The sequence below is a fragment of the Panthera leo genome, chromosome A1 (assembly GCF_018350215.1).
Source record: "Panthera leo isolate Ple1 chromosome A1, P.leo_Ple1_pat1.1, whole genome shotgun sequence".
In the NCBI taxonomy this organism is placed as follows: domain Eukaryota; kingdom Metazoa; phylum Chordata; class Mammalia; order Carnivora; family Felidae; genus Panthera; species Panthera leo.
This window is the reverse complement of record NC_056679.1, coordinates 230,084,520-230,111,719: the sequence shown is the minus strand read 5'-3', so window position 1 is coordinate 230,111,719 and position 27,200 is coordinate 230,084,520. Positions and strand designations below refer to the sequence as shown.

At 40.9% G+C, this 27,200-nt stretch overlaps 1 protein-coding gene across 4 annotated transcripts in view; it reads right to left on the bottom strand.

Moving 5' to 3' along the window:
• Window positions 1–27,200, bottom strand: part of CTNND2 (catenin delta 2) — a 925,778-nt gene that overhangs the window by 163,893 nt on the left and 734,685 nt on the right. For all 4 annotated transcript variants that reach the window (XM_042953082.1, XM_042953076.1, XM_042953088.1 and 1 more), the window contains one exon: window positions 7,505–7,688. In XM_042953082.1, the coding sequence (XP_042809016.1) occupies window positions 7,505–7,688 (184 nt within the window). The remainder of the gene's footprint in view (window positions 1–7,504; window positions 7,689–27,200) is intronic.

The following is a 27,200-nucleotide window of genomic DNA, read 5'->3' as shown; positions in this document are numbered from 1 at the left end:
GTTGAATAATATTGGCAACCAACTGAACCTAGCTTAAAAGTCATAATAATTCCTCCTCTTACCTATGGCTAATGCCAGGGGTAAACCAAATAAAATAAATGTCCTTGGAGCTTTCCAGCCAGAGTGTGGTTATCAGTAGTGTTACTTGGTGAACGGGTTTTCTCAAGGTCACTCCAGAATGAGTGGACCCATGGGACCAAGTGCTCATCCATTAGATGGGTTAAAGTGACCAATCGAGGGTCTGAGTTTAATTATACTCATAAGCAAAGGCTCAGTGCAGCTCCTTTGATGGGCTTAATAACATTCTCGTGTGCAAAGATAGATGGAAAAATTAGGGTTGCATATTGTTGTCCTTCAGGACAAGATGTTGAAGTGGGAACAGAATAGTAAAAATAAATAAATGACTCAGCGGCTCTAGGAAATGAGCTGTGGAAGTTAGCAAAGCTAGCCTTATGCGAATACTTCGGCTGGAGATAAAGTCCTAACTATGCATGACAAAACGTAACACAGCCAAACAGTATTGGAACGGAGTTGTCTTATTGAGCCGGCAGATTAAATGGTAAAAAAGGACGCTTGGCGAGGCCTCACCTACAGTTCACTCTGAAATGATGATAATGGCCATGACAGGGATCTTTAGGATATTGATCTCTGGTATTTTAAATGGGAAATACAGTCATGTTTCACGCGAGATGCAGAAAGCATTCATCCTGTCCCCAGCTGCTGGAGCCAACTTCCTTAAACGATCCCTAAATGTCATGTGCCCTGCCTGAAAAACCTAGAATGGCTCCTGGCTCCTAGAATAACCCACACAACTTTCAGAAGGTAGTTTAAAGGTTGGAGGAAACGGGAAGTTGGTCCATAAATAGGAGCAGAAAACACAAAAACCAGATCCACGTGTTTCGCGTCTACCCAGTCCAGAGGGTGCATGCGATCCTTCTTTGGCTGAGGCTGGGCAGAGCCCAGTCCCGTCCCAGGGATGTCTGGCCTTGCACCTGAGCTATGGAGGAAGATGGGCTAGAGAACAAACAGCTCCCTATCTGGGGAGTTTGTTCTTGTGCCTGAACACTGTGTGGGGACAGGCAGTGTCTGGGAGTCAGCTACCATTTCCCCCTCCCTTGGCTGTGTTCTCTGGTGGCTCCCTGGATTTGTAGGCCCCCGCTGGTTACTTACTAGTGTGACTGTAGAGGTTCTGATGGTGCCAGAATAAGGTACCACCCACACTGGGCATGGGGCGTGGGGCTTAACACAACAGAAACTTTTTCTATCACAGTTTGAGAGGTTAGAAGTCCAAAATCAAGGCGTCAGCAGGGCCATGCTCCCTCTTGAAGACTCTGGGGAAGAACCCTTCTTTGTGTTTTTCTCATTTCTCATGGCTTTCAGCCATGCTCGAAAGTCCTTGGCTTTTCCCTGTATCGCCTCAATCTCTGCCTCTGTCTTCACGTGGCCTCCTCCTCTGTGTCTATGCCCTCTTATGAAGACACCATCGGGGCACGTGGGTGGCTCAGTCAGTTAAGCGTCCGACTCTTGATTTCAGCTCAGGTCATGACCTTGCAGTTCACGAGTTCAAGCCCCTTGTCAGGCTCTGTCCTGACAGTGTGGAGCTGGTTTGGGATTCTCTCTGTCCCTCTCTCTCTGCCCCTCCCCAGCACGCGTGCTCTCTCTCTCTCAACTTCAAATTAAATAAATAAAACAAACAAACAAACACCATCCATTGGATTCAGGCCCACCCTAATTCAGTATGACCTCATCTTAATTTAAATAGTTTTACCCGCAAAGACCCTATTTCCAAATAGGGTCACATTCTGAGGTTCCTGGTAGACATAGCTTTTGGTGGAGGGGGGGGGACACACTTATTTAACCCATTACAACGATCTCAGCTACAACGAGCTTGTCCTCGGGTGGGGCCAGTCTGACCTTCACTTTTCAGCAACCAGGCTGTGGTTGGGCAATACACGTTATAGTTGAAGCTGATCATTTCGGCCCAAGTTAGGAAAAGTATTTGATTATATGCGGTACAATGAAACAATCCTCACGCAGAACTGAATCTCTTTCAAGGTCTGACTTGCCTAACTTAGGCCAAAGGAAAGCCATTTCCTGGAGGACTCCTTCATCATCAAGTGAAGAAAAAGCTAATCCAACAGCTTCATGCATACTTACGACCTAAGCCATACCTAACGTTTTACCGCATTCACTTTAGGCCATATTTGAAAATGGTTTTTATCAAACAGTAAAGCTTAAATTGGGCAGTATTGGAGCAAAAGACAAACATCATAAAAGAGGAAGGAGCAAGGAAGAGGGGGAGCGTTAGTGTGTGTCCAGGGTGGGGGCTGGAAGAAGGATGCTGGCAGAGACGCAGTCCGACCCCCACTAATCACCGGCCGCCATGAGCCCCACAATCTAGCCGCCATCATTCTTATCAACTCGCTCCTTCAACAAAATTTAAGAGATTTTTTTTTTCCATTTCTATCCTCTTTCCTCAGTGACAGATGGATACTTCAGGAACAAATAGAGATCTGCTTTTGAAAAATTCCATTTCCTACCCCAAAATGAATTTTAAATGGAAAAGGACTAAGGGCATTAACTTTTCATTTTATATGTCATATGTGCTTAAATTTTTGCTATGTCAACATGATATGACATCTTTCCGTGAAGATTTACCGTATCTTTTGAGAGAAGGCAAAGGCAAGAGTCTCTTCTCTTTAGAACACTCCCCATGAGTATGGCCCCTGCTGCAGGCTGGTGGGGCGTGTGGATACCACTAGGTATCGGTACATCTGCCGCCAAAGAGAAGTCTTGAGAAGCTGGACAGAGTTTATTAAGAATGTACACAATTATCTAAGGTTTGAACAGTGTTAGCGGTCCAGATTTTAGCTTAGGAAGGCATAGGCTTTCCCCGCCCCTCCTCCCCACCTTAAATTTCACTCTGATAAGCTTTGGAACATTTAAGAGTGGTACAATTTGCATATATAATATATTTTTTTCTTTCTGAAAAATGAAAAGATGATGTCTTTTAGAATAGCAATTACTTAAATGCCTAACCTCGGCTTCCCACTCCGAAATGACACAAACAAATTTGAATCCTGCTAGGAACAAAAATTAAGAACACTGCTCTCCATCAGTGACCCGATAAATGTACTTTTACCCACCATCAAAGCTCCTACTGGGGTCAAAGGCCACCCAGGTTAGGAAATACTATCCTGGAAAAAGAGTGGGGCCATCAGTAAAAGAGAATCAAGCCATCAGTAAAAGAATGAAGGAGCCTGAGTACTGGGAAAATAATGTCAACCTTGTTTTCTAGGGTATGTCTTAAAATACAGTCTTATGTTTTTAAAAAAGGCATCCATTGCTCTGACTAATTGCCTAAATTAAGATTTAAGGTGGAGGTGGAGGGAAGGGGCTGACGTGAGGCTCCATGACTAACTGTCCATGTTGCTTCCCACTCCATACTGGCAGCCTTGGGAGGGAAGAATGGGAAGTAGGAAAGGAGAAGGAGGAGGAAGACAGTTGGTAATTTGGATGGGTGTTGGCTGAGATGATGCAATTCAGTGGATGTCCAGAAGCAAATTAAAGGAGCCAACACAAAGGAGAGCGAGTCCATCCGCCAACTGGGTGCTCCGTGGGTTGCGAGGCTCTGAGCACAGATGTGCTCCTGGCACTTCACAGGACATTGTATTTCCTCTCTGTGTGGCACAGCGGGAGCAGGCTGGCCCGGGAGTCAGGATGTGAGTGCAGGTACTAGCTTCCCGACCAACTGACCATAGGCTATTGAACTTATAATAAATACGAGAATAAACAATGTATTTGAAGTAGAAGTTTCTGGTCCCTGGAAGATGGGGATTTTATGAATCAAAATGTTCATTTTCAAAGTCAAAACCTTACCTCTATCGACACTGTATAAAATTATCCGATAAACATGTTGCCAGGTCAAACCTCGGAATGAACGAATGCACACGCACATGCACTCACACAGCTCCATTCTTCCAATTTCTCAAGAATTCATGAGAAAGGAGAGTTTCCATTCCAACTCAGTATCAGGGAAAATATCACCCGAGGGCAGATAGCTGAATTAAATTTAACTGACATCCCACATATCAAAAATACTTAAACAGTGACTCATGTGCCTTGCTACTTGTAATTTTTTTTTTTAATTCCAAGTGTTGTTTGATAATGAATGGTAATGGGAAAATCACACTCTCAAAATAAGTTTATAAAATGTATAATTATGAAAAGGACTGAATTATATGGAACCCCTGATCCTTAAAAGGTTGTGGAGGGTTTCTAGAAGTTGAACTCTATAAAAGCAAATAACTGAAAAAAATCTTAATATAATCGGATGGTCCTCAACAATGCCTTAGTTTTAAAAATGATTCCCTAACAAGGAATAAGATCTAAAACAGGAAGACAGTAAGAAATCTTTTGTGCATATTTTACATTATTTTTTAAGGTTACTAATTTTCTTTGCCTTTGCAGTGAAATATCCATAAATCACATGAAATGAACTGAAGTATTATCTGCCAGTTGTGACACTTAACGTGGTGTATGCCAACTTAGTCCCCACTTACATCGAATTCCTTATGCACCCACGTGCGGACAGGTGCATTTTGTTGGCCAAATGCAGCTGGCTCTTTCTTACCAACTAAACAAGTTCCTGAAACATATACTGAACGTTCTAGCCAGATTTCATGGAATATGATAGCAGTGGTCATGACACATTGCAAAATAATTCTAACATGTAAATTTGGCATTTTTATACAATTCGGGCAACTTTCAAAACCAAAGCTATAAATTAATACACCAGATCAAAGTATGCAAATGTTACACAAACTTCCTATATCTTTTTTGCTGTGAAAATTCACTGTATTGTTTTTATATGCAATATAAATTTAGTCCATGAAAATGACAAGAACAATTGCTGAGTTTTTCCTTTTTTTGCTTTTAGCAGCACCAAAGCATCAAATTCTTTCTAAATATTTTGATAGAAGAAAATGTTCTTTGCAAAGGTACAAGTCCAGATATGATTTATAAACTGAGACAATCTGGTTGTTCATATACATTTTAAGGAGTATATTCGAATCATTTCTGCAGTTCCCAGGGGGCTTTTGCTGAGCCTTGTTTATTTCTGCCTCCCTGATCCCTCTCTGGCAAACAGCAGACACTCAGTAAATGCTCATGGTTGACACTGCTGAAAGGCAGGAATAGCGTACAAAGTAATTTCTTTAACATAAATAAAAAGCCAGGCTTTCTTGGAAAAATCAAGAATGCATATAACCTCAACAATTAAAATCTAGAATCTTCCATCATGCTAAAAACATTCGTGACTGTTCTGGTGTGCCAACACTGGTTGTAAGTTACGTGTCAAATGTTAGTTGGAATTTCTTGAACTTTGTCCACTGAGTCTTTGGTAAATTCATTTTCGCCCCTTCCCAACGCTATTTTCTTCCTCTCTCAGCTCAACCTGCTCATCCATGTGGAATGATTCACAAACACATTTAAATAAGAGAGGACAAATTATTATTTTCCTGTAGAAAGGCAGGGGTTTGATGAAATAAGGGGGAAATTAAGTATTTACCATATATTGTCGCGTTTTGCTTTGCCAATTACATGATAAACTCAGAAAAGTGGGAAAACCCTTAAACCTGGTTGCATCTTGACTAAGGAAACCCAATTTGACTACAGGAAATTCTTTCTAAATCAGATGTCCCCCTTTTTGCTTCCTATGATGTGTTTGCTCCCGGCCATATTCAGTGTAAGCAGCACATGGCCAACCCGCTGTATGTGTGAACCGAGAGGGATGGATAGTTTCTCTGATCTGATCCCGATCTGACCTATCTTCACTCTGCGTCACATCCCAGATGCTCAACTCAGCCAGATGACTTACGAAGCAGCCCCGTGAACCTACATGGTCTAGCTTCCTCATCTGACTTTTGATCAAATGGTGCTGAAGGTATGCTCTTAATGGAGGTGGCCCACATCCATAAGTCTAACATCTTGAATGTAGAATTGTGTTACTGTATCATTCAGAGAGAATTTTACCTGACGGAGTTCGCCAAGTCTTTACTGACCATACGTCTACAATTGATTCCGAGGCACTTCTTCCATGATCCTTATTAGGAACAATGACACTCTTTAAGTCAAAGATGCTAAGAAGGGAAAAAACGACCCACAATAGTTGAAAATAACTGGACTAGAAAAATCAGGTATAAAAAGTTGGAAGTGGCTTACAGCTTTAGCTTTGGGAAGGAGTTATATTTCTTCTGGTGGGGCAGGAGTTTTCTGAAGGATAACAGAATGTAAGAGGTTATAGAATGAATGTCTCAACAGGGAGTTTTGGAGAACTGTAAATTTGGCTTATGGTAAAGCTTAGCCAGAGAAATCATGTCAAAAGATCATTATTTCGTGACCTTGAGGAACGGCAAGATCGTTAGAGGATTTCCTATTCCTGTCTGCGAATGTATGTCGATATTTATGGAGGTAGACTCGCTTTATCTCCCTCTACACACACACATTTACACCAACGCACCACCCCTCTCAAGACTGGAGGCCCAGAGCATTGCTATACATATTCATGAGATAATTATTATTAATGTCACCAAGGTGATTTTGTTCCTTCTCAGTAGAGACCAGTTTTTGCCCCTGGAAACCAATCCATTGCAGGCAAGATGACAGCTTTGAGGCAGCTCAGCTAAAACAAACCTGTACATTTTATGTCTGAAATACAGATCATTTGACTGGGTACCATGGGTTGCTCTGGTACTCCCACCTCATCATTAAGTTTATCTAGCAGAGATTTGCAACTTTGGTACCAAAGACAGCATCCTTGGGGGCACAGTTGCCCGAGTTTGGAAAAACTGTATCCTGATTATTACATTCTTTTCTAAGAGCAAAAGTTAAACAAAAATTAAGGTGATTGTAAGACTTCTCAAGAGATTTCTGGGGGATGATTTTTGTAAAAAGGCACTGAGAGAGAACTAGAATGTATTTGCTACTTTCATTATTTAAAAAAAAAACATTTCATACAATAGGCTTTGTTAAAAAGTTATCTCTAAGCATTATGGGCTCCGGTAGTCACACAGACAAACTTTTAAAAATGAAAACCAAAATTAGTGATGCCACTTAATTAGCTCCCTACGTATATGTCATAGACTCTCCCCCCACCAACTGGCCTGCCTGGTTATTCTATACGCATGATATACTATAACATGGGAAAGAAACTACTGTGAACTATTGTTTTTAATCAAAGAAAACTAATTACTTTTGGTTGGAATGAAAATGTTTATTTTTTGCCCAAGACTCAAGAAAACATGTTAAATAAAAGACTTATAGAAGAAGATGCCTACACCTCGTCAGTACCTCATTAGAAATGATTTTCGCTAGCCTCTTACCCTTCTTCACCATGTCAACATTCATCTTTCTGGGACGCTCTGATCCTCAGTAAAGCAGCAATGAAAATTGCAGAAGCAGAAAGCATATGACAGCAGCGGGAGGCAGCAAGGGTGCCACTCACCTTAGGCATCCGGTCGCATTTCGCAGCACCTGTGAGGAATGCAGCTGTATTTTCCGATCATCCTGGAGTGGTGAATTTTCCCAGCCCGAATGAGGGATAATCACGGCATTGGTCAACACTGCCAGGGTGTCCTGGATGATTGGCATCTTGAGGGCGTCACAAGACGAGAGGTTCCAAAGGACTCCTGCAAGATACACACAAACAGAGCTTTTGGATGGCCACTCTTTTTTCTCATCTCAAAACCGTTTTCCCTAATCAAGTTAAAGTCAAGGGCAAGGCGGACTTAGAGAGTGTGAACGCACGACCTAGAGCGCACCCTTGATTTTAGAACATCTCTGAGAACCCATTAAAGGGCTGCTGTGAAAACCTGACAAGCGGGCATAAGACTTGTGACACCATCGTCTTCGTTCCATCTCGAAGAGGGTGAGGTCTGATTTGAACTATGGATACCAACCAGGCTTCTGTTCACTTTTAATACAGCAGGCCTACGTATCCAAAAATCGAACCAAGACAAAAGAATTGTGAAAGTTATCTGAGCTACGAACTAGCAGGACATCCTTGTTTTATCCAAGACCTCAATACGCACATATGGACAGTTTGATTGATGCGGCCTCCATTTAGAAACGGCCACCAACACGCAGGACCTTATGAGAGTCCAGCATCAGGTCTGATGCTCAACAAGGAATTTAAATTCACTGTCACTTGTGACAGCTTTGTCAGTTTTTCTCAGAAGGCAATGCTCGTGGAGGATGCAGAGAACAGGGAGCAGTAGAGAGCAGAGGGCATGTCCGCAGAGGACAGACTAGAACAGAAAGTAATGTAGGCAGAGAAAAAGCTAAAGTTTTAGGACAGATGGAATGTTTTAGGGTTTCAAATATTTTTATTAACAATTCTTAATGTTTATTTCTGAGAGAGAAAGAGAAAGACAGAGTGTGAGCAAGGGAGGGGCAGAGAGAGAGGGAGACACAGAATCCGAAGCAGGCTCCAGGCTCCGAGCTGGTAGCACAGAGCCTGACGTGGGGCTCGAACTCACGAACTACAACATCATGACCTCAGCTGAAGTCGGTCGCTTCACCGACTGAGCCACCAGGTGCCCCTTACATATTTTTAAAGGAAATCTTAAAAATAGGATTAAGTTTAGAAATGTTCCTAAGTACTACGTATAAGTTATAACATCTGAAAATGCTCTTAAAGTATTTTTTTGTTGTTCAAAACAGAACACATGAAGGTAAAATAAACAGAATTATATTCTAATTTTTTATGAAAGACTGTATTTTCTTCTCAAGACTAATCTAAATGTGCATCATCATTGCAGACATGGAGATTAAATATTTATTTTTAGAAACACAACTTCCAACTTACTTGTTTAATAAGCTTTCAATAAACGTTTAACGTGAGACTGCGTTTTATCTACTGTGTTATGAATAGAACAAACAGGACACAGGTACTTCTGAAATTTGTTAGTTTTTCATGGCACATGTTGAACTTACCAAGGGCATTAATAATACTCATCTGAAAGTTGACAATGTTCGATTGTTCACAACTGAAGGAACAGTTTTAAATCAGTTCTATAAAAATGTGACTATAGAGACAAATCCTGTCAGTTGTCTTTCAAAATAACATTTGCTGGGAATTTTACTGAAGTAAATGCAAAGGAAACAAAATGTTTTTGCCATCCCATATATATAAACTAATCCTTTAGCACAGGGGGTTGGCTCAAGGGCAAATCCTGCCGGCTTGTTTTGGTAAATCAAGTGTTATTGGAACATAGCTCTGCCTGTTTATTTACATACTGTCTGTGGCCTACAAGGGAAGAGTTGAATATTTGTGACAGACTGCATGGCCCATAAAGCCAAAATCATTTATTATGTGGCCCTTTATGGAAAGATTTCGCCCACCCTGCTTTAGTATATAGACCATTTTCTATAAACTTCTATGCACATGTTTGCATTACCATTAGAATTGCAGACTGGGTACACACAAAAAAATGCTCAGTGGTACACAGAAGGTGCTCAAAAATACATTCTGATTCGGACGGATTTGAAATGCTAGCAATATTATCACATACATTTATCTTGCTTTAAATAATATATAAAGCTGCTTATTCAGTCCATTAAGAGAGATTTTACCAAATTTTAGAAAATCAAAATACAGGGGGGCCTGGGTGGCTCAGTCAGTTAAGTGTCCAGCTTAGGCTCAGGTCATGATCTCGTGGTTCATGAGTTCGAGCCTTGCGTCGGGCTCTGGGCTGACAGCTTGGAGCCTGGAGCCTGCTTTGGATTCTGTGTCTCCCTCACTCTCTGCCCCTCCCCTGCTCATGCTCTGTCTCTCTCTGTCTCAAAAATAAATAAAACATTAAAAAAATTTTTTTAAAGAAAATCAAAATACATTCATTTGTAGTCTTGTGAAAATTGTCTTTTCTCATAAAACAATTAGGTGTTCAGATTTAAAAAAGCACATTACAATGAAATTAATATCTACCCAAGTATCTGAAGAAAACTTTAAAAAATATCACATTACAAGGATTGTGTCTGTTCTTCTAAGGATACGATGCACACACATAGAGCCAGAAAATATAATTTTTTTCATTCTTAAATCCCGATTTGAAAATACCAATACATGAAAATTGAGGCATATATGTTTTAAAATATGGATGGTATTTTTTTTTAAATATAATTTATTGTCAAGTTGGCTAACATACAGCATATATAGTGTGCCCTTGGTTTGGGGGGTAGATTCCCGTGATTCATCGCTTACATACAATACCCATTGCTCATCTCAACAAGTGTCTTCCTCAATGCTCCCCCCCCGATTTTGCCCTTCCCCCAGCCCCCCATCAACCCTCGGTTTGTTCTCTGTATTTAAGAGTCTCTTATGGTTTGCCTCCCTCCCTCTCTGTTTGTAACTATTTTTTTCCTGTTATGGGTGGTATGTTTTGCTCTAAAATACATTTCCTCTAAAACCTAATTAGTAAAAGAAAGTCTTCTGCATTTTTACATGCAATGGATTTAAAAGAATCTAAAGGCATTCTGCAAAAATAAAACAATCTTTACTGTTTTCTAACAACCAGGAAAAAGGTCTAAAGAGGGGAAAATCAAAGGAAGTGTGAAGGCCTAATCTAATATCTGACAAGAAGTGAATGATGGGACAGGAGATGGTCCAAGATAACTCTTTATTGGGCTCTTCTCTTCATTACCTTCCTCATTAATTCATTAATTAGTGTAACCTGATTCAGCATTTAGCACGGACAGAAGTTTCCTTGTTCCCATTCATCCCACCTTCCAGACTGGCTCCATCCTTGTTTCATGTTCCAGACAGCTTATCATTGCATTAGATCCCGCCTCTGAACTTCCTGTACTAATTCCCATCTGCAACCCCCAAGTGCTTCCTGACCCGGGAGGGGTGCACTGGACCTGTGACTGGGGGCAGCTTTTAACTCCTCTGTTTCGATGAGGGCTTGGCCAGATGGATGTAATGCGGCAGAATTTCTTTTGAGGGGAATTCAGAGAGTTTTGGTTACGTTATCTGGACGTATAGACCCACTCGAGTGTAGAACCAGAGGTCTCTGGAGGTTATTTGAGATAAAGGTTGACATGTCTGACAGGAGTCAAAAGCGGGAAACAGCCAGAACTCTAAAGCTGTCTTGCTACAGACAGACAGACACACACTCACACATACACACACACACACCTCTACACACACACATCCATAGTCCTGGCAGACGGGAGAGAGATTACTTGAGAAAAATGGGCATATCTAGGCATTCTCTATAAAGAAACGAGAAGTCATTGTTCTGCTTAAATTTCTCTTCACTCCGTCCTCTTCCTTCTGTGCTGGCTTAACATTTTTGTTATTCTCTTTTTTGACATCCCCTTCTAATGCCGGAGCCCAATCCTTCTCGCTGGGAGTGAGCACTGGACTTAGAGACTTGCCCTAACTGACGTAATATGGCGGAGGTGGCTTTGGAGACTCAGTCACAGAAAAGGTACCGCTGCTCCCTCCAAGTTCTGTCTCGGCTTCTGCTGGTTGGAGGGGAAGCCAGCTGTCCCGCTGGGAAGATCTTCCAGTGCTGCTCTGAAGAGGCCTATGGGGCAAAGAACCAAGGTCTCCGGCCAACAGCCACGTGGAGACTGCCTTGGGCGCAGAACCTCTGGGTCCAGGTAAGGCTTCAGATGACACAGTCTCACGTGGGACCCTGAGCCAGAACCACCCAGATTTGCCATCCCTGGAGTCCTGACACTCAGACGCTGCATGGGATCCCTTCTCTTCCTCCTCCTTTGTCTCGGTCTCTGGGCTCAGTTTTTTCCCTTCTACCACACTTTTTTCCTGGTTACCCCTCTCGTAACTTAGAGCCCCTGGTTCTCTTACCCTCTTCATCTGCTGTGAGAGAACAGAAGATACAGGAAGGAGGATCCACCTAAATACTGCAACTAAATACAAAGTGCATTTTAATTTAGATTACAAACGCTGATTTTTTTTTTAGTACACGTGCTGCCGCCGAAGTGAGCGTGATAAGTGATTGACTTTTAAGAATGTAACCATCGTCATGTTTGCAACTTATTAAATGACCACTTGCTTTAATTTGGAATAATAGTGTCTTAGCTTCCCATTCATGCTGTAACAAGTTACCACAGACATGGTGCTCAAAATGATGCATATTTATTATCTTACAATTCTGCAGATCTGAAGGCTAAATAAAATGCATGAGCAGGGCGGCGCTCCTTCTGGAGGTTCTAAGGGAGAATTCCCTTGTCTTTTTCAACTTCTAAAGGCTGCCTGTGCTCCTTGGCCTGAGGCTTGCATCACTCCGTCCTCAGCATCCATTATCACATCCCCTTCTGGGATTCTGAACCTCCCTGCCTCCCTGTTATAATGATACTTGTGATCTCCCTGAGCCCACTTGGGTAATCTGGGATAATCTCCCCATCTCAAGATCCTTAACTTAATCCCGTCTGTAAAGCCCCTTTACTACCTAAGATAACATTCACAGGCTCTAAGATTTAGGATATGGACTTCTTTGGAGGGCCAACATTCAATCTACTACACGTCCCCCCTTTTTTAAAATTTTTTTTTAATGTTTTTATTTATTTTTGAGACAGAGAGAGACAGAGCATGAGCGGGGAAGGGGTAGAGAGAGAGGGAGACGCAGAATCTGAAGCAGCCCCCAGGCTCTGAGCTGTCAGCACAGAGCCCGATGTGGGGCTCGAACTCACAGACTGTGAGATCGTGACCTGAGCTAAAGTCGGATGCTTAACCGACTGAGCCACTCAGGCGCCCTTACACATCCCCTTAAAATATTGCTATGCTTAAAACAAAGTTAAATCTCTTATTACAGCTTCATGATCAGACATTTCCCTAAATCTCTAAATTCATCTTGAATCATTCATTCACTTAGTCACTCCATGCACATTAAGGACCTAGGTGCCAGGTTCCGTGTGGGATACTGTGGATACATTACTGAAGAAAACAAAACGTCCCTGCCCTCAGGGCCCTTCCATTGCTGTAACTGTAGTCATTTTGCTGCGGGCATCATGGCCATATTTCTTCTCCTTGAACACACAAGCTCCTTTGAAATTCCGATCTCTTAGACCTACGGCTCTCTTAGCCTGGAATATTCTTCTCTAGAGCTTTCCAAGGCTGATCTTTCTTTCTGCTCACATGGTACCTTAAAGGTGCAAAAACTCAGCGAAAGTTTTCTGGATCACTCTAAACTAGCTTCCCAGACACCTGCTATGAGAGTATTTTAATTTTTAGCAGAGACCTCATCACTAACTCCTATTTCCCATTATTTGAACTTCTGCCATTTCCTCACTGTTCCTCCCCAACAAGGTCCCAGACACGACATGAAACCAGGAGGCCTGAGTGTTCATAGCATACAGAACACATACAACACACAGAATATGCGTTGACACATATCAGGTGCTCACCATTCAGGTGCTGAATAAATACAAGAATTAATAGCTGGATGATAGACCATTGTAAGATGACATGTGCTCCAGGCAAATGAAGCCATGACGTAAAAAAATAAAATAGCAGATATTATAAGTAATAAGTCCAAGTGAGAATACAAAATGTTATTTCAACAACACTATAACCTCCACAGAAATACAGATAATATAACTCTACAGAAATTCCACTTTTAGCTAGTAGAGAACAATTTATGCTGCTCAAAGACATTAGTCAATTTAGCATTAGAAGGCTCATCTCCAATGTTGTATCTGAGTAATTATCTTGTATTAACTCCTTGATAATTCTAAATTAGCTAACGTAGTGCTAAAATTTCAATTTGTGAAAAAAACCTGTGGAATAAACTGAATTCACAGTGATATTTGGTATCTATATGAGCTACCTCATTTATTCGTATCTGAAAGTAACATAAAAATGTTTTAGTATTTTGGTTGATGGTCACTAGCAAATTTCAATTTACCTGTTGAAAATATGCTAATTTCTTTGAGGTTAAAATCTCTAATAAAATTTTTGTAGCATCTTTCCTTTAATTATATGGATTCAAAAGCTTTCCTTTAAGTATAAAATTATTGCTGTTCCAAATATAATTTTGACAGTAGGTTTAGTTGAGAAGACATTTAAATAACTAATTACGTATACTAAATATATTTAAAATATAGCTTATTTTTATTTCAGGCACAGGGTGGCTCTTTTCCCTGAGATTATCCATATTCATAAGCAGTAATTGGTTTATTAAAATTTCTTTAATAAAATCTTAATTACTTTCATTGGATCCTTTATTTTAATAGAAGGTAATTGTGTGGGTTTTTTTTCCCTAAAAGAGGTAAGGGATATCTTAGAAAAAGAGACTCAGATTGACAAAAAATACATTTTAATAACCTTAAGTCTTAAATCATAATAAAATCAAACATTGCCTCTGTCTGTGCAGGCCTTTCCTATGACCCCCTCATTTGCTTTTAATCTTTAGACCTAAAACATAACCTCTGAGCATCAGTGAGGCTCAAACCAAAGAAAAGTTACGCTGAATTCATTTTAAATAAACGCTTCAAAATTTATTTTAAATTCACCAGCTAATTAAAAATTAACATAATATATATGAAGATTTACTTTTAAATGAATCTATTACTCATCTTATTCTGTGAGTGAAAATGTGTACATCTGGGGAAGGGAGAGAAGAGAAAAGAATGGGAGCAAACGAGTGTGTCTACTTCCTCCATCCACACCATTCACACCGTGAGTCATGGGTGGGTGGAAGGTGACTGATCAAAATCTGGAGGCCCGTGACACGCTGTACTCGATTTATGCTGTGTGCACGTGTGTGTGTGTGTATGCATGAGTGCCTGTGCATCTGTGTGTGTGTGTGCATGTATCTGAGTATTTGGGTGCGTGATACAGAAACTTTCAACTGTCCCTGAGAAGTCATGACCCTCAAGGTGTGGTTGTGAATTAGGATTGTGTTGAAAGTTCTTCCAGATGGTATGCGGCATAGCTTCAACAAGATTTGCACACAGCCTCATTTAATGCTTTTAAAAAAGAAAAGCACTGACCTCAAAGATAAAGTCTACCACAATGTTGCGACAATAATGGGTACTTGAAAGTAAAAAGCAACTCATGGGACTACATCAAACTAAAAAGCTTCTGCACAGCAAAAAAAAAAGAAAAGAAAGAAAAAATAAAGGCTACCTAGGAATGGGCGAAAATATTTGCAAACCATATATCGAACCAGGGGTTATATCCAAAGTATGTAAGGAACTCATACAACTCAGTAGCAAAAAATAAGTAAACAATTTGAATAAATATTGGCAGAGGAACAGAACAGATATTTTTCTAAAAAAGACACCCAAATGGCCAGCAGGTACATGAAAAGATACTCAACATCACTAATCAAATCAAAACTACCGCTGAGATATCACTTCACATCTGTTAGAATGGATATTATCAAAAAGACAAGAGATAAGTGTTGGTAAAGATGTGGAGAAAAGGAAACCCTTAGGAACCACTGGGGGAATGTAAATTGGTACAGTTGTTATGAAAGACAGTATGGAGGGACCTCAAAAAATTAAAAATAGAAATACCATAGTATTTAGCATTCCAATTCTGGGTACATATCTGAAAGAAATGAAAATAGGTTACAGAAAAGATATCTGTATTTGGTGTTTATTGCAGCATTATTCACAATAGTCAAGATCTAGAAACGACCTAACCATCTGTCAGTGGATGAATGGATAAAGAAGATGTGGTATATATATTCTTAGAATATTACTTGGCCACAAGAAAGAAGGAAATCCCGCCATCTGCAATAACATGGATGGACTTTGAGGACATTATGCCAAGTGAGATGAGCCAGAGAAAGACAAATACTGTATGATATCACTTACAGGTGGAATCTAAAAAGCCAAACTAATAAAAACAGAGAGCAGAATGGTAATCACCAGGGTTTGGGAGGTCGGAGAATTAGGGTGGTGTTGTTTAAGGGTACAGAAATGCAACTGGTAGATAAATAAGTTCTGGAGATCTGACGCACAGCTTGGTGGTCATGAACAACAATACTATATCATGCAATTTACAACTGCTAAGGGACTAGATTTTAACTGTTCCCACCACAAAAAGAAATGATAATTATATGACATGAGAGATGTGTTAGCTAATACCAAGGCAGTAACGTACTGTGATATATAAATGTGTCAAATCAACACCTTGTAGACCGTAAACTTCCACAATGCTTTATGTCAACTGTATCTCGAAAACAATAAAAAAAATTTTTTTTTTAATATGCGATGTGAATGTTACTTTGAGAAGAATAATTACAGGAAATGGATGCGACAGTCATTCTGTAGTGCATGCAGAAGAGTGTTTTAAAACACATGGAACAAAGATGGTTATAAGAGTGTGAAATAGAAGAATTTAACTTTAACATGTAGTGTTATGCATCATAGGAAATTTTACTTTATTTTATCATTTTTTAAATGATTTTTAAAATTTAGTTTTGAGACAGAGCGAGCGAGCACGAGTGGGACAGGGGCACAGAGAGGTGGACAGAGGATCTGAAGCAGGCTCCACACAGACAGCAGCGAGCCTGACATGGGGCGCGAACCAATGAACCACGAGATCATGACCTGAGCCGAAGTCGGACACTCAACCGACTGAGCCACCCAGGCGTCCCTCCGTCATAGGAAATTTTAAAAGTAATTGTATATATTCTTTTTTCAGAAAAGTCGGATTGGATGCTGGATATAGTGACAGAGCCTTAGTGAATTTTATCAACGGAATATCAGTATTTCCGGGATATAAAAATTCTCTGTTAAGATTTGAATCTTCATCTTTCTTTTATAAACCTTCCCTTAAGAGCAATCCATTTTTTGATGATAAGTGATTCCCACCACCCAATTTATAACAAATAACTACTTTAAAATAATTTTAAAATATTGAAAAAAGGGTAGTTCCTTAGGCCAAGACTCCTCAAGCTTCCAGGAATCCCAGGGGAGGGCTGACCAGAACACACGATCTCTTGAGTTCTCTTCTTTAATATTTCAGGAGAGGAAACTGCAGTGACCACCGGGGCTTAGGTGAAGGTTAATCCTTTTAGAATTGGACTCACCCAATCATTCTGAGTTAAGAGTCTCACCGAGGTGGTGACGACGAGAGAGAGGGCTGTGGGGGCTGATAAATGTGTGGGGAGAGCAGGCAGAAGAACTGTACTGTCAGCCTCAATAACCAAAAACTGTCACCCTACTAATGCCACTAACAGCTTCTAGCCCAGACATGGAATTCTTTTTTGAAAGCATCGCATACATGTTACATGCTGAGAATCAAGCAGAATTATTCTTGCTTATTTTCAAAATAGGTACAAAATTTGGTTAACTCCAGAGGAGTGAGATGGTTTTCACATTAGCAAGAAAATCAGATCTTCACTTTCACAAATGAGGCAAATTCTGGTTTAAGCTGATTAAATCTATGAGGGCTCCCCCTTGAGACATCTTAACTCCTGAAGTTCTGCAACAGCTCTGTTATTGATACAGCCATCCATGTTGAGGTGCTGTCTTGTTTCAAAGCCAAAACTGATCCCAGGAACACTCTGATATTCAAATTTTAGTACCAGCAGTGCACCTAACACGTGTAGAACAAGCTGGTATAGATTAGTTTAAGCAAGAGGCCCAAACTCGCTTAAAGTTTTCATTAGTGGGGCGGCCTGGGTGGCTCAGTCGGTTGAGCGTCCGACTTCGGCTCAGGTCACGATCTCGTGGTCCGTGAGTTCGAGCCCCGCGTCAGGCTCTGGGCTGATGGCTCGGAGCCTGGAGCCTGCTTCCGATTCTGTGTCTCCCTCTCTCTCTGCCCCTCCCCCGTTCATGCTCTGTCTCTCTCTGTCTCAAAAATAAATAAATGTTAAAAAAAAAAGTTTTCATTAGTAATGTAAGAAATGATCCTCTCTGTTTTCAAAGCTGGGACTAATTTAATTGAAAACGAGGTAATTTCACAGACAAAAGAGGATGACTTTTTTTTGAAAGGAAGAATCAAAACTCAGGTGTGTCTATGATATCTCATTCCATTTCCAGTTGGATTCTGTAGATCTGCAATTTTTCAAATTACATTAAATGCTTACAGTAAGGGAATAACAAGCTAGATTCCAGTCGTCAGAAACGAGGCTTATCTCCAACTGGGGCCAAGCAGTGCAGCTCCTATCTAAGAAGTAAGAAGCTCTTCCCATGGTATCTTTTTAAAGTAAATTGTAGTCAAAAAGAATCTGGATGTGAACGTAACCAAAACATGCCATCCCCAACCACGTCCCTTTGGCATATGGGTCATTTTGGGAAAAAGGCCACTGGGCACCAACAGAAGTGGAAAAAATTTCTCTAGTCAGCACAGCTTGTCATTTTGTAATGGAAATTTACATTTGTAAAGGCAATTTCCCTTTGTCAAGATGTCTCCCTCTTCTGTACCAGGAAGAGGAGGAGGACCCTTAGCAACTCTTACAGCATCAACTTAAATATGCAAAACAAACCTTAGCATGGAACCCTATTTAACCGTACTTTTCTTAGTCACCTTCCCATAACTACTTGTCTCCCCCTCCCAGAAGCCCCCAATCCCTTTTCCTTTGTTTAGCCTAAGATGATATTTAAGCATAAGTTCTAACCACCTCTTTGAGCTACCCATCACTGGGTGCTCCCACGTGTATGTGCCATATGCAAGTTAATAAACTTCTGTTTTTCTCTCATTAATTTGTCTTTTGCCTATCTCAGTTACAAGACCCCAGCTGGAGAGCCTAAGGTGGGTAGAGGAAAAATATTTTTTCCTCCCCTATATGATGTCAATGTCTGATAGTAACCATCTGTGAAAGTCATGGGTGCATGTTTGAGCACAGCATTTTGTAAATGAGCCATAGAATACTTTATTTTTCAATTCCTGAGAGATCAAGAGTTAGGAATATAAAATTGGGCTTGCTTGAAACTATAGCCTTCCTCAATGACCTTGGATAAGTCAGACCTTGAAAAAAAAAGCACACAAGCTGTTTTATAATCTCTGGAAACTGGCCCTGGGCCTCTTTTCCTAAAAGTGACTGTAGTTAAGATTATGTCATTTCAGCTAACAACTGTCATATTCTTCTGTGTAGTAATAAAGATGATTTCTTATACTTTGGTTGTGTTTCTTGGTAGCTGTTTGTACCCCAAATTACATGCATTACATAAAGTAACTTAAGTTTGCCTCTTTCATAAATTATTGAGGAAGGGAGGAAAGAACGGAGAAAAAGAGGGGGCAGGGAGAGGCAGAAGAAGAGACTGAGAGAGGAAGGGAGAATGAGAGAGAGATTTGAAGACATTCAGCCCCATCATATAATGATTTTTTAGGTGGGAAGTGGTATCATCATAATTTCTGGCCCTGGGTTAAATGATGTGAGGACAGACTAATCCAACTGCTTGCTTCAGAAAATACCTGCCTCTGGAAGTTCAGACTGTGAGCTGAGCAGCTTGCTTATCAAAAGTAATAGTTTGCTTATCAAAACTCATTTCATGACCCTTGCCTCTATGTACCACCAGTCCAGAGCTATTACATTATAAACTCTGCCCAGTGCCAGTTGTTTTGCATCTTGGAACACCCACCTTAAACAAACTCAGCCAAGGATCTAAGGCCTTATAAATACCAGGCCCAATTTCCCTTTGGACTTCTGCAAGGTCGTGTTCTCCCTTACCATAGTAAATCTAGTAAACTTAGCTTTGCTTAGTCTACAGGTTTTTCTGGTAGAGGAGCTGACAGTTGGCAAACCATGTGAATTACTGAAAATGAGTAGATAGCTAATTTCATCTTTGGTAAACACAGAGTCTGGAAAATTCTTGGAACCGCAGGGCATTCACTAACCATAACGTCATGCCTTTATCTGTGTGGATGACAATGGGCGTTAAGCTGTTTGCATTTCTATTAGGTACCATAACCCAGAAGTGACAAGGCCCCATACACTTCTTGGTAGGGCCCGAGGCTGCCATTCCAAACTCTCTAGGCTTAGAGTGAGTAGGCAAAGGTGAAATTATATAGCCTTGCACAAAGATAGGGATGGCTAGCTCCTTGAGGATTTCTTTTTAATATTACAGGTAGCACATCCTCCTTACTCCTGCCAAGAATCAACATAAGGACTCAAACTGAGTTTGTGGGAGCATCCTTGGCTAAGAATCCCTGGAAATAAGATAGCTGGGGACACTCTCCTATACCGGGGCCATCTTAAAGTGCAACCTTGGTTCCTAGGGTTCTCACACAAAAAAGCTGCCTTGATGACCACATGGTGGTGGAGTGAACAAAGAGTGGAAGTTGGGAATCGGACTGAAAGTTTAGTTCAGCTCTCACGTAATCAACATTAAAAAGAGTTTAGTTTCCAGTGGGCTATCGATAGGTGCCTACTGAATGAAAGAACGTGGAATGAATGACATTGTTGAGTCATGATGATGTTCAAGTACAAGGGTCTCACATTTTCAGATCGTGACGAAGCTAGGCATTCAAAATAAGATCACACTGAAAAAAAGAAAACTAGCCAAATATACCTAATATTTTTGCATTATTGTCATACACTAGGAGTTTTGCTATCATCTTGCATGTATTAACTCATGTAAACCTTCAACAAATTCCATTTTACAGATGATGAGACTGAGACCCAGCGAATGTCACTGTACATGTAAGTAAAAATGAAGGTCAGTAGTCTGACCATGATGCATTATGAACAATCAGACAATTGTCAGGCACGTACATCTGCTACTTGAAATTGGAGAGAGGTGATATGGCTTGCAGTTCTTTGAAGCAGAATACACATGAACACAAGAGAATGCTCTGCTTTTCATCTTCGCCCAGTTTCGTTTTAGCCTCAGGTCATGTAACTTGAGAAATTTCAAGAAGTCATTTGAGTTCATAGAATGAAGAGTGTTCCATTTTGAAACAACTTTTACAAATACACTTTTCTTGCAAACCTTAATTCTGTTGACCTCTATGAAAACATGCAGCTACAGTCTTCCATGGAGAAAACACTGAACAAAAACCAGATTGAGATGAAGGGTAATTTTAAAACAAATCCTGTCCCTATCCATCACACTAATATTAAAACTGGGTCTTATTTTCCATTAAATCAAAATTGCTTCATATTGCCACTCCATCATGATGATACCAACGGTAAACACAAGCCCTCATTTATTGAATCATTACCATGTCACATGCACCGTTTTATTAATTCTTTATCCCAACGCTGAGAGAGAGGTACTGCTATTGACTTCATTTTACAGATTCATAACTAAGGATTTAAGAGGTTACAAAAATCTCCCAAGGACAGGTAACAAGAGATAAAGAGCTGGGATATAAATATAGGCTCCCATAGTCCAAATTATCTTGCTTTTTAGAGACACTCCATTCAGAGGTTATTTTTTATGGAAAAAATGACGACAGTGGATAAGAACATTAAGACTCAACTATTATCTCTGATCATTCTCAAATTTGTATTGCTGAGTTTCATTTCTATGACTCCAAATTTGAACTTTGTTGCTGTGTATTTTTCTCCAAACATACTTCCTTCCCCCTCATATTCTCCAAGCTAATCTACTACCCAAATCAGAGATTTGGGGAAACTTCCATTTCCTTGTGCCATTTCTATGCTTTTAATCTTTCAGCAGATATTTTACGAATGCCCCAGAAAACAAAGGACTGCTAAGCACCCTGGGTAACATACTGTGAATGAGGCAGAGTTTACCTGGGGAGAGAAAATGATTGGGCTGTAGATGATAAAATCCACCAACTATCAGAGATGCTGTGCCATGAGAATTCAGGGAATAAAAGATCACCAAAGGAGAGATCACAGAAGGCTATCTGGGAGAGAAGAGGGTCTTTGGTTGGCCCTTGAGGGCTAAGAACAATTAGCCAAGGAGTGGGAGTGAGGCATCCAGGTATCCAGAAAAAACAAAAGCTTGCAGATATGAAGACAGTCTTATGTCCATGAGATCAGTTGTGTAGATGCCTGTTCAAAACTTATTTGAATAAAAAAATACATTTCTCAACAATCCAAAGGGAACGACATTAGGACAATCATAGTCTAACTACCAAAATGGCAGTTTTTCTATCCACCATGGGGAAATTAAGAAAAATGCTTATGTGCAGGCTCCATCTCTGGAGATTCTGATAGAAGTGATCTTAGTGAGGGGCGCTTGGGTGGCTCAATCGGTTAAGAATCCGACTCTTGGTTTCGGCTCAGGCCACGATCTCATGGTTCGTGAGTTCGACCCCTGCCTCAGGCTCTGTGCTGACAGTGTGGAGCCTGCTTGGGATTCTCTCTCTCTGCCCCTCCCCTGTGCTCTCTCTCAAAATAAATAAATAAACTTAAAAAAAATTTTTTTTTTTAAAGTGGTCTCAGTGGGTCCTGCCACCAGCTTTGTTTGTTTGTTTGTTTGTTTGTTTTGGAAGACTAGCAAGCCAGTGGAAGTTACTACATCTAAGCTATGGAGAATTTAACTGAGTTCATCACTGTCAGCTTCCACTGTGACTTCTTTCTGAAGAACACAGAAAAACTACCTGTTTTGACAAAAGGAAAGTGATTAGTGAGCTTCCACATTTGAGATCTTTGTACTTTCATGTCATCAAGACCCGACTGCTTCACTCAATCCTTTTATTTGTTCATTTATTTGGTTATTCATCCACTCAGTCAACAGATCATTCTTTGTCTAGCAGAACAACTTCAAGCCTTCGAGTGAGTAAGCCACCCCCGAATTCAGTTCCACAAACACTGGGCATTGTGGGTGTGGCTCCCCTGCAGAGCTGGGAGACAGTGAGGGAAATGGGGCAGCAGGGATTTCAGGCCTCAAGGCGTTTCATGGGGCTGCTGAGACCAGGATGGCAAAAGCTCTCGTAAAAGTCAAGTCAGGCAGAGCGAACATTCTACTCAGGGAACACAAAGAGGGTCTGCATGGCCAGATAGCGTGTGGGGCGGTGGAATGGGCCATCCACGTGCTCCCTCTGTGTTTAGCTGGATTTTCAGCAAGGTTGAAGTTAAGACTTCGAGGGTGGGTTGTAGATACTCTATGCTCTAGACTCAAGGGAACCCCTTGTGCTGTTGTGTTACTGTCTTAAGAAAACTGATGTTCAATTATGAATTCAAGGCATTTGATTCTTCCAGGTTCCTACCAACTCACATTGCTCTTAAACAAAACAAAACAAAACAAAACAAAACAAAACAAAACATCGGGCTTCTGGGTGGCTCAGTCGGTGAAGCGTCCGACTTCGGCTCAGGTCATGATCTCACAGTTTGTCAGTTCAAGCCTCGTGTCAGGCTCTGTGCTGACAGCTCAGAGCCTGGAGCCTGCTTCGGATCTGCATCTCCCTCTGTCTCTGCCCCTCCCCTGCTCACGCATTGTCTCTCTCTAAAATAAATAAACATTAAAAGATAAAACAAAACCCCCAAAACCCAACCATGCCCTTGGGCTGAATTTCCCAGGCAACCAGGCCCTTCCGCGGGCAGCTGGGTTCAGGCAATGGCAGAATTGGTGAGAGAGCATGAGGAGAGAGTGCTGAGCTCTTTCTGCTACACACGCTCCCCATCCTCAGCTCTGCCCACAGGGCCAAGACACTTTGTGGCTAGACCAGCCCATCCCCACAGCTCCTGATCTCTGGAATACTGTTTTCTCTCACTGCTTCCACGGGTGACAGTCAGTAGCCACCTGACCGCCCCTGGATCAGTCCCTTTACTCTGCCCATACCTTGGAAAAAAGGCCCTTCACTAAATTCTCTCCAGAATCCTCGCTGAGGGTGCCTTACGTGTCTGGCCAGATCCTTGATTAAAGTGAGTAAGCAGGGAACACAGACTAAAAAGGGCCTCGGACGCCATAGTCAGACATTTCTGTTTTACCCATAAGTGCAGTGGGTAACAGTAAGCAGGTAACTGTCATAATATGTTTTATTATGTTTCATTCCTTCCTGGGGCATCCACAGCACTAAAAACCAAATATAAGATGCATTCCCAACTAGTCACCCAGCTACAAGGGTAGCTTTAAGGAAATCTGTTTCTAATAACATACAATAAAGCGTTTTAAAGTGTACAAATCAGTGGCAATGAGTACATTCGCTAGAATGTGCAATCATCTCCTTTAGCTCCAAAATATTTCCGTCACCCCAAAAAGGGCAACTGGTCTTTAAAGACACCATTCCGGAGGCTTTTTGGCAGAGAACAGGCTGAAATGAGGGAAGAAGTGAGCTGACCGGTGAGGAGGCCACTTGAGAATTCCAGGGGAGAGACGATCAGGTCCACAGCGATGGAAGTCGTCATGCGTGACATAGAACGTCTGGCCCGGCGGGTGGGCTGGATGGAGGGGTTGGGGGGAAATGAGAAGTTGAACAACAGAGGCGAGGAGGCCTGGGGGAACAAGAGGTCGGGAGAGAACTTGGGGATTGCTGTTTGGGATGCGTTGACTTTGAGATGCCAGTTAGACAGCCAGGGGCGATATCCAGAGGCAGCTGGATGCCGGCATCTAGAGCACCGTGGGGAGATAGAAATTTAAAGCCCTCTGCATTTGGATGGTGTTTGGAGCTGCCGGATGGGATGTGGTCACAGAAACAGAGTTCAAGGTAATGATCCTAAGCATACCTACATTTGAAGTCTGCTGGTGAAGGCTGGTTGTCACAAAGGAGAAGAGCACCATAAAAAATTTAGCTACACACACTGTTAACCTTGGGGAAACATTGCTCCTTTTGAGTCTACGAGCGGACACTTTCCTGTTAGTTGAAGTATATTTATGATTATTATTTTTTTATATCACAGGTGATCTGAAAGGTCAAGTTCTCCTTTTCTTATGCACGTTCCTGAAATGCCTCACAGCCTTTCTCATTTAAAGGCATCTGTTTTAGGCCCACTGATGGGTTGATTGAGGACAAATGAAAACGAGCTGGCCAGCTGATCATGACAGCATGTATTCAGTGACCGTAAGCAGAACAAATGACAGGAGGGGATAAAATCACTTATTTTAGGTATTTCCCGAATCAAAGCAGTAGCAACATAAGCAGCGCGTGGCGAAGCTTGCATAATGGCAGAGCCCCTATTATGACTGCGATGTAAAGCGTAATAGGATTTTCAGAAAACAATTTAGGAAAAGCGACAATCTTGCTTATTTAAATGCCATGTGACATTCGGCATTGCTCCTTCAGGTAAAATTACAAAATTGATAAAATGACTTTTAGAGATATTGTTGAATATGTGGAACACATGTAATGCATTTATCTGTTGACTAACCCTTAGGTGAGTATAAAAACTACATTGTTTCCCGAGAACTGAAGGCGACTCTAACTGAGTCATTATGCAAATGTGTGGAATTTCTATGTTTTATTTCAAACCAACTTTTTTTTAAAAAAAATGTTTATTTATTTTGAGAGGGAGAGATAGAGAGCGTGAGCAGGGCAGGTACAGAGAGAGAAGAAGAGAGAGAATCTGAAGCAGGCTCCGCACTGTCACTGCGGGGCTCGATCTCACAAACCGTGAGCCATGATCTGAGCCGAAACCAAGAGTTGGACGCTTAACTGACTGAGCCACTCAGGCGCCTCTATTTCCAACCAAATTTTACAATGCGTCCATTTTTTGACATTAACAATTTCTCTGTGTGGATACAGAATATAAGATAAACTCCCTTTTATATTACAGTTATTTTTTTAAATAAAATTTTAAGTTCCCCAAAAGTGCATGTTCTGGTATATACTTAAACATTTTTGAATAAGATACTGGGCACCTGGGTGGCTCAGTCGGCTAAGCGTCCAACTCTTGATCTCTGCTCAGGCCATGATCTCATGGTTCATGGGTCTGAGCCCCGTCTTGGGCTCTGAATGGAAGGAGAGGAGCCTACTTGGGATTCTGTCTCTCCTTCCCTCTGTCCCTTCCTTGCTTGTGCTCCCTCAATCTCTCTCTCTCTTCAAACAAATAAATAAACTTTAAAAAATCTAAGATACTAAGAGCATTATTTTCTTCTGATTATAAAATTGACACGATAACCTTAAAATCTTCAATCTATTTAAAAAGGACAAAAAATTTTTTTTAAAAGGAAGAAAAGAAATCCACCCAAAGAGTACACTTTTGTACACCTTTCTATGCTGATCACTCATGTGTGTTACTTTACAGAAACAGAACCACAGCACACATGCTGTTTAATTTGCTTTTTGCACCTCAACATATGCCATGGATATATTTTGATATCGACAAATATCTAGCCACACCGTAATTTTTAATGTGTGGTAGTGTTCTATTTGATGGACTCTTTTTATACAAATGTGCATTGACAGGCATTGTTTCTAATTTGTGTTGCTGACATTAGCTCTTACTGGATGCCAGAGAGTGTTTTAAATGCTTTCCCTATATTAATTCGTTTGCTCTGAAGGTCTTTTTAAAATAGTTTCTCGGGATATATTCCTAAAACTTGAATTGCTGGGTAAAGAGTCTGCACGTTTTAATACTGAGGCATATTGTCAAAATGTTCTCTGGAAAGACCGTACTCACGACACTTTCACCGACAGGACTGTTCGGTGGTCCCTCGCTAACGCTGCACGCCAGCAACCATTTTCATCTTTGGAGATTTAATGCCAAACATGGTGCCTCCTTCCCATCGGCATTCCTTTTAATTAAACTTCTTTTTACGAGCGTATTAGCTGCTTGCATGTGGTTTTCTGAAATGCCAGTTCATGTTTTTTTTGTTATTTTATTTCCCAATTGGGTCATGCATGGGAATAAACACATAAATAAAGCCACTAAAAGCTGCAAACTTGTGAAGACCCTGAAGAATTGAGAAGCTATCAGCACCAGTATTGATGCCCACAATCGCTATTTATTTTTCCTATTGCTAATCTTCATTCTTTTGTGACTCTTCATCTGCCGACACCTACGGTTCACTTTTAACGGCATCTTTTAATTCTTTTGTTTCCTAAGACTCACCTTTCCTTTTAAAATCCAGGTGACATTTGTCTTTGCTATTTCCCACCTTTATCTTGTCTCTTGGTAGGGGCAAGCTTCAACAATTATAAAGAGATTGTGTAAAAAGGCTTTGAAACCTGTTGCCAACAGACATATACGTTGTTGACAATGGATATGACCATTTACACAGTTTCAAGGGCAAACTCTATTCTCTGTTGGTGGAGTCTGAGAGCATAAAGTTCTATCCATCCACTTCAGTAAGTATATTGCATTTGTTGGTTGAGGGTAGTAACACGGATAGGGTTGAAGAGTAGGATAAACTCACTCGAG